Source organism: Sparus aurata, chromosome 14 (assembly GCF_900880675.1).
Source record: "Sparus aurata chromosome 14, fSpaAur1.1, whole genome shotgun sequence".
NCBI lineage: Eukaryota > Metazoa > Chordata > Actinopteri > Spariformes > Sparidae > Sparus > Sparus aurata.
The window spans coordinates 19063012-19076741 of record NC_044200.1 but is presented as its reverse complement, the minus strand read 5'-3'; the positions used below and the strand labels follow the sequence as shown (position 1 = coordinate 19076741).

Genomic DNA, 13730 nt, shown 5'->3' with positions numbered 1-13730 from the left:
AATGGACGTGCTACTGTCCTTAGCGAGAAAAAACTAAAATAGTTCAAGTTTGACCAAGAAACGCCTGATCTAAGGGTTTCTAACCTAGTGGTCTAGTAGAAAGGATGCCAGTTTTGGACATTCCTGGGTCCTGCTGGTAAGGACGAACACACATCAGCGGGGGAAACAGACTCTGACACAACACCTGCCCTCTCCATTGATTGAATGTCCGTTGTTTTCACTCTTCACCCTCCTTCTTCACCTACTATTTGCTTCCTCCATTGGCAGGGTTTTTTTCTTTCCACAGTTATTTCAGTTCTTCCAGCTTAACCTAGGGAGAGCGACCGGGGAAAACAATGCCTCTCCCTGTTCTGCGCGATGGCCGACCTTGCTTCCTTTGTGCCGTAATTTGACCATCTGGGAAGGCGTGTTTTTGCTCTTCTTTCAGTCAAATATACCATCCAGTTGTTAGTCAGCTAGTACCTGTAACAGCTAGGCTAACCATGTCAGGAAGAAAAACATTGCTTTCAAATGAACAGTTGCTTCTTTCCCTGGTTATCACACCAGTCGGCACCACTTTCGTATAGTACGCTGATGAGTTCAAACCACCGTGTTCAGTCCCAAGAGCATCGTTGAGGCGAGACTGCGTGATATCTAAAATCCGTGTGCTTGCATGGTAGTATATTTTTTCCACTTTGATGTGATTGTCTTACAACATCCAGTTTGAAATGTATTCAAATTAACACATTTAACATAATTAGTGGTGTTGGAGAGTTCATCAGACAGGGCTTTTGGAGCACACCTTACAGAAAAGGTTGGAAACAAAAGTTGAGAATAATAGTTCATTCCACAACTGAGTGATTTGCTCGGAGCAAGCTCGTGATTAATTAAAATTGCCAGAACGAACCTTTCATCGGGAATTTGACTACAGGAGCGTTTTTTTTTTTTCTCTTCCGCCAGGTAATTGCCTCGGTCACATGCTGTCTCTCCTCTCAGAGAGTGCTGAGAAAAAAAGAGGGAGGATGCAGGGAAGTGGAAGAGAGATGGCGTTTGCTGCAATAATTTCATCACAGTGCATTAGGCAGGTGATAGTGACAGTGGCAGCTTTCTGCCGTTCCAGAACCAGCTGGAGGATCGAACAAGAAAAGGAAGTTCTGGTTCTGATAATACAGAGTACTTTTTGTGATTTTGTGAACAGCTCTGTGGAAACAATAGAGGGTGAAGAAGAAGAAGACCAATAGTATTTTTATCATGACAGTGGTATAACAGAGATCTCACAGCTCTTTTTCTTGCTTTGCTTTCTTGCAGCAGGTGTAATCTCGAGCAACTGCCTCAGATTAGTACAAGTCTCTTTGTCTTCCGGCAGCTTAAAGTGTCCACTGATGTTGGAATAGCTGTTATTTGCTTTTGACTTCAGCATCAGTTGTGTGTATATATATATAGCCGAATATGACTTCCTTAAGAAAAGAATCCCACCAATCCACCTAAATCACTCTTCAAACGTTTGTTTTTCCAACGTTACAGGTGCCAAGATCCAACTTTTCCTCTCCTGACACACAGAGCATTGATCTAATATGCATACTCTCTTTTTCCAAATTAAAATCTACTCAGTGGAGCCATTTTAATCGAAGGTAACACGAGGCAAACAATTACTGCGGTATTCAGGCTGCCATTAATTATATAATTCACCATGACAGTCATGTAGAAAATATAACCAATACCCTTAGAGATTGCCCTGTTGGATGCACACACAGTAGCGAACATGCTGGATAGTTTTCCCTCCTCGTAAAACATTGGAAACGATTATGTTTTTGAACATAGTCTTCTTATTTTCTTAATTTTTTTGGGCACATGCTTTGTTTCTTGGGTCTGTTACTGCCAGGATTGGTTGTAAAAATGTTTAACCGTGTCCTTGTATGTGTGCACAAGAATTCACTTTTTGTCGAAAAAATAATAATGAACACGTGTCCTCCTTAATAATTAGGATTATCACAATACTCATTTTGAATCTGTCAGACCTTCTTGCTCCAGACCACAGGGAGGCAGAGAGTATTGAGTACTGTCAAGTCCAACCTGTACAGTAGCTGTATCTACCAGTGACAAGCTTTCACGGAGACTGACAGCAAATGCAGCCGTGACTGACAGCGTACTGGCAGTGCAGACAATCAAAATGTTGATATTGGAATCCAGCTCAGTGGAAATGGCACCAGATGAGGAATGGGAATTCCCCAGGTTATTCCTCTGTCTAAGGAGACTCAGGAAAACTACTGCTGTATTCTCTTTTCCTCCAACAAACAGCTCAATGTGTCAAATTCAAGAAAAGTCATGAGTTCTCAAACACAACAGCGAGCGCAGGGTTCTTCTCTCACGTCTCGTCTCTTCTTTCAGAATGAATGGACAGAAGCAGTGGACACGAGTGGTCGTGATGGCACTCCTGATGCTAACGGTGATGGCAGCTGAAGGAGGCAAAGCAGAGAAACAAGGTGAATCCTCCAAAGCTCAATCAGCTGTAGAAAAACCTATAGAGTCATGTAGTCCATCTATAGATGCCCCTATGCTGTTCAGTATGAACTAAAATCCATATTAGATGATACATTTAACATGCCAAGAAGACAGAAATGCATAAAGTAGAGCTGATGCTTCCAACTTCACTGTGAGAAATGTCCCTTTTAACAACTTATTTAGTTGGACACAACTCTTAAGAACATATGAAAATTAAAAAAAGAAATAACAGCCTTTGGGGCTCAAGCAATTTGTCTCCTTTGAGAATTAACCACAGACAAACAGCCACATCTTGCAAAAGAGGCAAAATAAGTCAGATAACTCCCACTTGGGTAAAGAAAACAAGATTTAGCCTCATTTAAATTCAAGGGGAAAAAGTTCATTTGCATTGGAAATTAGCACAAGCACCTAAACCCATTACATCTGAAATAATTTGGAAAAGCCCAAGAGGGACTAAATACTTTTGCACTGTAAACACTGCGAGTTGCAATTCCCACTTCTTGTTTTTCACAAAGACGACAATTTGGGCATGTTTTACATAATCAGATCTGTTGATGTAAGATATTTTGTGTCTTGTCGGACCTTAAACTTTACTCCTGAAACTCATAACTCAACACTTTTACCCAACAAAGTCTGAAAGTCTGACCTGTTTAAATCCTCGCATGGCCACGACTCTTTCTCTAACTTCAGCTGTGGTGGAAACCTCGGTGTGCTTTTGGTCCTACAGGAAAGAAGGAGCGCAAGTCGGACTGCGGGGACTGGCAGTGGAGTGTGTGCGTAGCCAACGAAGGGGACTGTGGACTGGGTACCAGGGAGGGAACACGCACCGGCACCGACTGCAAGCAGACCATCAAGACCCAACGCTGCAAGATCCCCTGCAACTGGAAGAAGAAGTTCGGAGGTGACGGAGAACAGCTACGAGTTTACCACGTGTATCTTATAACCAATCGTAAAAGTGATAGTCGAACTCGAACTGAATCGAAGTTATGATCTATTTCTAAACTTAACCAAGTAGATTTGGAGCCTAAACCTAACTGACCATTAATGTTTCCATCCCATTCTGTCATGAGTTCGAACCCATCGTCGTCATGAGGAGATGCACACAGTTGTTATTAGCATAAGACTGCTCATAACAAGGTTTGTGGATTATCTTGAGGAACTGGGTCATGATTTCTGGAAAGAGACATGTGTTTTCTTGGCGCTGTGAGCACCACCAGCTGAGTGCCATCTAGTTCCAGTGTATCCGAGAGAAGGCAGACGTCTCCAAAAACGCAGCAAAAAACAATTCAGATTTTGGGGGTGAACTGTCCCTTTTAATATCTACTTATGTATAGCATGTAAATAATCTATGACCACCGAAAGATCCAGAGAACTTCCCTCCATTTGTACAGTTGCACGGCTCCCAACGCTCTCACCCCACATCACCCCCCCCTCCATGATGTATGCCGACCTGCCACTCACACGAACAATGGTCCCATTTTCACAATAGGAATGAGTAAGCAAAGCTAATTAGAGGTACAACAGAAACGTCTGCTGCGGACGTGATGCATCGTCATGGAAAACACAGGAATAATCATTCCGCTTTGTCATTTGCTTTCCTGTTTTTTAGGGATTTGAGACTGTGCAGCCCTTCGCAGCTGAAATGTCTTACAGTGACAAGCCTCGGGGAGTTTTTCGGCTCCCCCAGTAAGGCTCGTCAGGCGGGAACCTGCTGCTCTGCAATGAGCCTGTCACGAGTGATGAACACACTGCAGGAAATAATGGTCCTGCTAACTGGCTATATAGATTATAGCAGCCAAAGTTTTGGGGACACGGCAATAAGTCACATACCTCTGGCCTTTAAATGGTGGAAAGATATCTGAGGTAGAAAAGGAAAGGGAAAGAAAAGAGACCCTCATGCGTCGTAGAGGCTACAGACTGAGCCTGGTGTCGATTTCATTTTGGGTATTTTTGCAAAATGAATAAATAAATACACTGTAACATTTGGTGCCTACGCGAAATGCATCAGAATTGGTGTGAAAAGACCCTGTAATCTAACCCTGGCAGCCATATCCTGGTGCTGCTCATTTAAAATGTCTGCCATTGACGTGAAGCCCGTTCTGAGTTGTAGGTTAAGTACTGGTACATAACATATTGCACGGAGGGAAAACATTATGCGGCCCTATGCGCTATAACAGCGACCTCGTATAGCGGCGTCACCTTGGATTGCTGCCAGTCGTTTGCAGGAGGAACGATTTGGCATCCCAACTTGGCAAAACTGTTCCGTCTGATCACAATATTATACTCCGAAAAGATCCTTAAAAAATACGAGGGAAAACTAGGTTGACAGTGAGTCTGCAGCAACACGGCCCAAATAGGTTTGTAACTCACAGGAGTGCGACGCAACAAAGCCGGGAGAGAATAACTGTTTGCGCTTGAAAAAACACGAGGAGGGTGTGCAACATCCACAGTTGCCAGAAGCATGACCCCGAAAATAAAAAGAGGACAACCGCGTATGGCAGGTGGGCAACCAGCGCCACAGCTAATGGGCGCCTGTACAATAGACCGTAGAAGTATTCTCTCTAGTGAATACATACAAAGCCCAGCACAGAAGTGATGTTGAAAAGGGGAACGCTATTAAATCTAACAGATTTTTATCTTTTTCTTCAACACTTTGAAGTCTGGATCCCTCAGTGAAGGGCCACATCTCCTATTTTACACATCAAAGTCAGTTCACATGTCACGACGGGTGCTGCTCAGTTTGTCGAAACGGTTTTACAGTGTCTCCAGTGGGTTCGGAGGAGCTCTCACAAGTCCGTAAATACAGCGAAACAGTGTTGTATTAGCTCGGACGAGGAGACAACACATGTTTTATGTAGTTACAAAGTATCATACAAGTGTGTGGAAGAGAACCGTGAACGTGGGAATAATTCAAATTTGAAAGGCTATACTCTCATTATGTGTCTGGTCCAGGGGCGTAAAGAGTGTTTTGGTGGGTGTGGGTGCCCCTACTTCTAGCTCCCTTGCTCCGACTACGCCCTGCTTCAAATTCGGCATTCGTTTCGATTGAAGCGACTCACCTGTAAGGTTTCATGACAGACAGACCAAAGGTGAAAACAACTCCAGTTAGACTAGAGACGACGGGAGGGATCTGATCCGGGTCACAGTGATCTGCCAGGGATGTTTAGTGGGGGATCAATGGCCTCTGTCCTTCATCCTACCCCCCACCTTCCAGCACCCTCGCACGGACGACACCCATCTTTCATTAAACTAAACTGCACACCTTATAGTTTTCTTACTGTATCCTAAACGGTTGTGACGCTATCTGACAGACTTAAAACACCTGGCAGAAACACTCGAAACCACTTCCGCAAAAGGTGTCTACCTTAACTTTTGCGAGAAAATCATGTTCACAGGTTTTCTAGTTTTATGGACATTTAGGAAAAGTGTTGTTACAGTAATGCCGATGTTACAACTCAAAGTACTCCAATGAAACCACTTTTGGGCAACTACATACCAGTGAAGTGTGATTCGAAGTCGATGTGCGTTCGTCTGAATTTTAAAATGTAAAATATTCCACTAACTTTCATGAAAGTCAGGTTGGTAGTTTTTCCGTGATTCTGCTTAAAAACAGGCAAACATACTAGAAACATAACCTACGACCCCATCATCCTCGAGGGAGGTAATTATGGTAATAAAAGCCGTATCATCTTTTCACAAACGGGCCCCGTTGCAGTCTTGCGGACATCCATCCTAAAAATATTGAAAACGATCTCACTAGAATTCACAGTTTTCAGCTTCAGCCACTTTCTTAGTCCCGAGCAAACATTTAATTCCTGATTTTAAGATCCTTCAAGGCATGATCCAATTTCTTCCAATCAATCTGAAATCTGTTCACACATACAGGGCTGATGAGTAGGCGTGCACATCCATTTTTTTTCTTTTTGCCACCTTGCATGTGACACCTTAAAGGAGGACGCGGGCTGCCTGCCAAACTCCCACGAGCCGGCGAGGAAGCCCTCTCTCTCTTTCTCGGAGATGAATTACGGAGGCGCGGGGTTTTAAAGTTGGATGCTCCGAAAGTCCCTGTAGGATTCCTGCAACAATGGCCCTGTCACTCCCTCTCTCTCCGCTCTCCATCCCTCCCCTCCTCACCCCTCCTCTCGCCTCTCCCCTCCTCCTGATGAGCACCCTGGGACTCTCGGAGGCAGTGACAAGAGGGGCCGACGCTTTCATGTGAGAGGAAGCCGAGGAATGAGTGTCACGGCCTCCAGGGAGCCCGGCTAGAGTGGCAACGAAATAACGGAGGGAGATACGAGAGACATTGGACATACAGCACACAAACACACACACACACACACACACGGCGCTTCTTCAAACACATTTCTATAATCAACACCGAGCACTGCCGCTATTTTTCCTGGAGCAATCTTGCATCCGCTGGGGGGGGGGGGGTTGAGTTTAAGGTGGGTTAAATTTGATATCAAATGAAAGCACATATGTGAAATTTATTTGAGGTGCTGCTGAGAGTGCTTTCGCGTCTCCGCCGCTAAGATTGTATCTGTCCATTATCTCCAGGACGAACAGCAGCCCGGCTGTTTCTTTGATTACATTCATCTGTCAGCGGGCTTCATCACATACGGAAAACACAAGTTCGGGACTGTGGAGTGCCGTCTGCTCCTCTTACCAAAGGAGGTCAAAGCACCTTTTATTCCGTCGTTAATAAGAGCGGCTGGTGACGCGGTTTTAGGAGAGCCCACTCTGTAATCTTGGACAAGCTTCTATTGATAGGAAGGAGACAATAGCCAAGTAAATTAAAACCGCTCATCAAACAGCCATTCTCCTCCACCTCGAGGGGCTTGTTTCGATGACTGATTGCAAGTGACTGCCTTTTAAAACAAATATCGAAGCTGCATTGTGTCATTTTTCTTTTTTCTAACCAGAGTTCCTGCTTGATCGCTCCCGTACGAAGCCTCCTCGGAGCCACTTCGCCGAACAAAAGCATCTAATTAAGTATCTGATTTTTTTTTTTTTTTCCTCTCTGTGCGCCGCTGTAGGGGAATGCAAGTACGACTTCCAGGCTTGGGGGGAGTGCGATCTGGCGACGGGCAAGAAGAACAGGACGGGCGTGCTGAAGCGAGCGCTCATGGACGCGACCTGCGCCGCCACCGTCACAGCCACCAAGCCCTGCGGGAAAGTCCCCAAGACCAAGCTGCAAGGTAAGCCGAGAGGAATCCGTCATCACTGGATAGAGTTTAACTCTCGCTGGACACTGGCGAGCCTCTGGGGCGCTGAAGTCCCGTCGATAAATCACCAGGTGAAGATGTATTTCACCGTTCCGTCTCAGAGGCGTAAAACAAAATGTGAACTTTAAACAGTGGCTGGCACTTCAAGCATTCAGGGCTTCCTTCATATCCTCGTTACTGTATTTACACACCAGATATGGGGAATTTGGGGAGTGTTTGGGTGCAGCTAACCGTCTTTACACACCTCCAAACCCTGCAAACAGTATGCTAGCACTTACTGTGGTTTCAGCCCTCCAAATGAACAAAAATGTTGCTCCGTTGCTGCTTCATGTGCTCGCTAATAACGTTAGCAAGACAGCTAAGACTGACCCGCATTTCTGTAGCGCTTTTCCAGTCTTTGGAGTCACCGGGAAGCACATTGCTTCTGTTTTGGTAGTGGCTAATCGCTATTACACACCTCCTAATCCCGCGTAAGCTAGCCCCTTACCGGACCAGTCTATTAACCGAAGACTAAACTGATGTCAGCCCTCAATTAATCTACTGGTAAGCCAGTGAACAAGCTACTGAAAAATGTAATCACATTACTGCCGTGCATCGCTTTCAACACTGCTGAATGCAGCGCCTATAAATTGTATTCACCCCATTGGATGTTTTCGGCTTTTACTGCTTTTATAAATGGAATTAAGGTCAATTTAATTTGGCTTTTTTGACAAGAATTTACAAAAGAACCCTTTATTTTCAAGGTGAAAACAGATTTCTACAAATAATTGTCAATTAATTATCAATATATGATGTAGAATAAGGGGTGTATACTTTTTATAGACACTGTAAGCGCTAAGTCCTTGAAATTCCTCTAATAGTTTGAAGTTAGCCAACACGTTTCAAAGCTCTTACCCTTTTCTGAGTGCAAGGAAGAGGATCTTTTCTTCTAAACCTGTTGGCTCATCTAAAGCTGTTGAACCAATCTTTTTTCTTTTTTTTTTCATAAAACCTTGATTCAGTTCCACCAAGATAAAGTCAAGTCTTTTATGCGACCTGCTCAGCGACTTTAATATCACCCAAGGAGTAATACGGAAGCTTGTTTAAAAGATGAAAAATGTTGTTTACTTTTCCAGAGAAAATCACGCGTCGTTCGGTCGGTCCGGATCAAAAAAGCGAGGCCAGTGCAGAAACAAACTCATGATTAAGGAGAAGTATCGTTCCAGTTCTTTTCTCGCACCGTCGAATGACTGTAAACGGTTACGAGGGAACGTTAGATCAGTCGGTTTGTTTAATTAATTATAGCTGAAGGGATGTTAACCATCTTGTAGTCTCTGTTCCTTCTGCTGATATTCCTCCTGACAAGCTTGTGTATTTCTGTGCCATTTTTTGGAAGATCGGTGTGTTTCAGCAGCTCAAAATATGAAATAAAAGTTCCTGCATTTCCCTCAAACGATGATAAACCAGCGTCGGCATACATCAAGGTGTATTTTGAACTTCCTCCAACCTCTTTGTGATAATTTGGCGTGTACGTTTGATCCATCTCGTCTCCTGGAACGTGTCAGACTGATTGCGTCATTGCTAAATCCAACAAACCCTGGCGAATGATTTTTTTTTTCCAGCTCTAATTCACATTCGCAGTCAATCCACCATCAGCGTGATGGAAATCCACCTACTTAAGTGCTAAGTTGTGGCCGTGAGTGACAGTGTTGAAGCAGGGGTGAATAGGTTAACTCACTATTCAGCTGTAATTACATGCTTTTAGCTTTTTTTTCCTTCACTCGCGTCAAAGTCAGGGCGCTCTTCCTGCTCCTACACTTCCCACATTCTATGGAAACGGACGGTCGTCGGGGGGGGAAAAAAAAAAACTCAAGTCGGCACAAGAGTCGAAGCAATCGGAGAACATTAATGTGGACGCGTGTAGAATATCGTCCGCGCGGAGAGACGGGTGTAAAACCGGCGATAAGAAAGCGGCCGATCCGTTCCAAGTGAGTCCGTGCCCTTTTGTTAATTATGTAAACAAGGATGTAACTGACCCGCTGTGGATGTCCCATTGTCCAAACAGGATTATAATGAGGGCAGAATCGCTGCCAGCGGTCGTAAACTGCGCCCCTTATCACGCTCAGCAGATGACATGTGTGCACACAAAGGTTTGCACGCGGAGTTTGCTTAACCTTAACGTCGCTCCAGATCGAACGGGCCGGTCAGGTGAAGCTGCGTACTACCATAAGACAGCATGAGCACTTCTGAGACAGTTTACTGCGACTGCAACACATCTGTCGGCTTTTCAATGGCCGGAGTCTGTTAAACTTCTTTCTCGGTAGTGAATCATAAACGACTTTACTGGACTTGCTATCAGTGTTCTTCCTCCTCCATGTTTTCCCTGCATATATATGGTACAGGACGCCACTTGTAAACATACAGGGATGTATGAATTTATAAAAGGAAGGTGTAGAGAAGTGTGGATGATTTTTTTTTCCCCTTTACTTTGTGTGATGATTAGTTTCTGCTGTAAAAAAGTCACTTTACTTTGAAAAATCGAGAAAACTATTACCTCAAAATGACAAAGTAGTCTTGTAATTTAAAGGTGTTAAAACTTTTCAGCTCCTACAATTTAAACTTAATACTCTACTTGACTTAATTCTGGAGTAATTGGCCAATGCAAGAGCCCAACAATGACATGGTGGTATTCATGGAACCTGAACTGAACTCGACTCAAGCCTCACACAGGTAATATGAGCTGAAGTGTTGAGTTTGTGCCACGATGTCACACAGTTTCTGCTGCAGCAGCCAGAGGCATCCGGCATAATCTCTCCACTTGTCACTACGAGGCTGAATTCGGAGTTTTCTGGCCGTTTTAGAGTCACGCAGCTTCTACATTTAACATAATCAGCAACTTTGTGATTATTGGCAGTGACATTTCCCCGTCAGGGTCCATCACTTACTATCAGTTCTCACTTAACGTCACTTGCCAATCACCTGTGATTCTTCGTTATTTGTTGGTTTGTGAGCAGGATTACACAAAAACTACTGAACAGATTTCTACAGAACTTGGATGGAGGATGCGTCCCGGCCCAGAATGGATCCCATTAACTTCTGCTGGTCGTCCAGGAGTTGTTTTCTCTCTTTCTTTAACTTTGCGACCTTGGGTGTTTTTGTCATTTTCACTAATTTCATGCACAGATGTTGATGAAAAAGAAAAAAAATCATGCACATTTAGGTGGCTGGTATATATGAGTGAGTGCAAACGGGGACTGTTTGGCCTTGGCGGAGGTATGCGCTCTACTGAGTGCCACTGCCATGACTGACATCATTAGAATTTTATGTTAAACTCCGGTCGGGTCTCCACGTTCTATCCCATTATTCAATATATGGTCCAATGTAGACGGGTTTCCAATCTATCAGTGTCCGTCACACTCACATTCATACTTGGATTGTGCAAAGGCAAACATGCAAACTCCATAAAGCTATTTTGCTTTTGCTATCCTGTCATCAAAAGTCATTTTGCAAATATAAATAAACTGACACCGCATAGACGAACTTAATCACCAGATCCTTTCAGGTGCTGTTGTGCAGCAAAGAAATTCACGAAAAACCTGAATAGAAGTGTGAAATCAAATGAATAAAAACCTGTAGAAGATGCATGAATGCATGCACATGACACTTTAATTATTCTGCTTTTCAAATTTAATTCCATCGTGCTCCATTATGCACAGGTATCGATGTGAAGATGAATTTTTAATGTCATAAAATGCAAATTTAAACGTATATATTCAGGCGCCTTCCTGTGGACGTGTGTGAATGCAAAAAGGGGGGAAAACGTGTTTGGTTTGCAGCCATGTGTACCTGCCTACCTGCGCACATCCATTCTAATGAAGGCCAGATGTGTGGATGCGGAGTGACAGCCTAAGAGGCGTGAGAGCTGTCGGCAACAGAAGAGCGGAGCGAGGATGACAGTGGCCGAGATGAAGGGAGACAGTTGGGAAGAGAGACCTCGCCATGTGATTGCACGATGTGCGGCGCGATTCCCCACGTCTGCCAGTTGGATGATAAGCCCTGGGAAGCAGAGAGGTTACTGGGAAAAAGAAAGAGGGGGTGCTGTGCACAATGAGGTGTGCACGGGAAGGGAAACTGCGGATGCCTTTCTGTGTCAGGGGATGGCAGAGATACAGTCCACAGCAGCGGGATCAGAGGGCTTATGGAAAAAAAAAAAAAAACATAAATGTTTGGCTTCTGAGTGACTGAGATGGAGAGGGGAGGCTATCTAACCCCCCCGGCTGGGAGCAGAGATCTGCCCGGCTGAATCTGCAATTCTGAACAGCCACCTTGGGTATGGGAGATAGGTTTCCCCTGACTGCAGCAGGTTCCTGTGACGGAGGTAGCATCTGTCATTTGCAGATTCTGGAGGAGACAATGCTAAGAGGCGCCTTGGGAGCGATCTGAGATTCAGAGTTGCGTGTCTTCGCTGTCTAGCCCAGGTGAAGCACAGACCCCGCGGAGCGAGCGGGAGAACAAAGAGTGACAGAAATGAAACATTATGAATGCCTGTTGAAACCTCAAGGTCCCCGCCTTCTCTTTTGAGCAGAACAGGAGTGAGGGGCTGCGCGAGGGAGTGTTTGGACACCGGAGTTGATTTCAGGCTAAACAAAAGGCTCTGCTGAGATATTTCTGGCATGTCTGAATTTGGTCCGAGCCGTTTTGTTTGTGCTATTCTTTCTGGACGGACAGGTGGTGTTCTGGGCTTAAAGGAATTTTTATCAAAGACTTCCATTCAGAGACACACTGAATACTATATTATTACACTCACTCCATATTCCTGTCGTACAAAAGGCTGACAGTAATTGCAGAAACTGTTAATTTAAGACAGGAAGGTTGAATGTTTTTTAGGATGGCCGGCCAAAAACGTGCCCCAACAGCAGGTTAACACTTTAAGGTTGATTTTCCGACATAAAATATAACCGACACACCATCAATCACCGTCTGATGACCTCTTTGAAATTATCCAAAGACATTCTTTGGATTTAATGGCAAAGTGGAAGGAACTCATTTAAAGGTACAATAAGCGAGTATATGAATCCTATAATTAAGATTAAAACACCTCTCTGTTAAAAGTGGAAGTGTCTGTCTCCTGGTGACAGCTTCACTGCTTTTAATGCAGTTTGATGCAAGTATTTTAAATCACATATTCAAAAAGGAAAAAAAAAAAAAAAGATTTGAGAGGCATTAATTCCATAATTTGACAGATGACAGTCGAGAGAAGGTCAATGACGTTCACAGCCGGTGGCTTCACTCTAATGACACTATAGGGTGACATTTCCTCCATGTATATATAAAAAGGCATATATGATAGAAGGAGTATTTACTGTACATCCTTTAGTCAACTAAAATAATGTAAATTGCTTAAAAAACACATTTAAATTTTACATGATCTTAATAATACTTGAAGTATGAAAAGTAAATGTACTCAATGGTCCCTTGACATTGCTGTATTATCACATTATTATTAATAAGGTGGTGTGCAGCATTAAGAAAGTTTATATTCAAACCTCTGTCATGTTTACCCCAAATCTTATTTAAATTCAGTTCTGTTCCACCAAAACTTTAAACTCCTGTTATAACTAGGATGCAGCATTAAATCATATAAATCAGAGGAGGTGTAACATAACATGGCTGCCTTTGGGGAACAGATTGAACCAAAGTGAAAATCTTTTGTTTCAGCTTGTTGCTTGTCAGGTCGGGGTAAAAAGGGAAAACTAAGGAGATATAGGAGTTGGACCCAAACGCAGATAATCAGAGGACAAGAGGCAGCAATGAGGGGAACAAAAGGCGAGCTTTAATAAAACTAAAGCTGAAGTACAAAAACCAAAAAGGAGCAAGACCAAAAACGAGACAAAAGCAAAGTAGCAACCAAGAGAGCTAAACAAAGTGCAAACAAAAGGACAAAGTACAAAATCAAAAATGCAGATTGCAAAACTCAAAATCCAACACATACCATGAGACACGAGAGGAGGCAAGGCAGGAACATGGACATGAACAGACACTGGC

The 13730-nt window shown here is 43.7% G+C and overlaps 1 protein-coding gene across 2 annotated transcripts in view; it reads left to right on the top strand.

Annotated features, from left to right (window-relative positions):
* The window catches only part of ptn (pleiotrophin), a 54069-nt gene that overhangs the window by 32197 nt on the left and 8142 nt on the right, over positions 1 to 13730 (top strand). Inside the window, exons 1-4 of one of the 2 annotated variants that reach the window (XM_030440470.1) lie at positions 1592 to 1610; positions 2368 to 2462; positions 3209 to 3382; positions 7518 to 7679. In XM_030440470.1, the coding sequence (XP_030296330.1) occupies positions 2369 to 2462; positions 3209 to 3382; positions 7518 to 7679 (430 nt within the window). In that variant the 5' untranslated portion in view covers positions 1592 to 1610; position 2368. Of the gene's footprint in view, positions 1 to 1591; positions 1611 to 2367; positions 2463 to 3208; positions 3383 to 7517; positions 7680 to 13730 lie in introns of those variants that run through there. The other variant, XM_030440469.1, reaches the window with a different exon arrangement.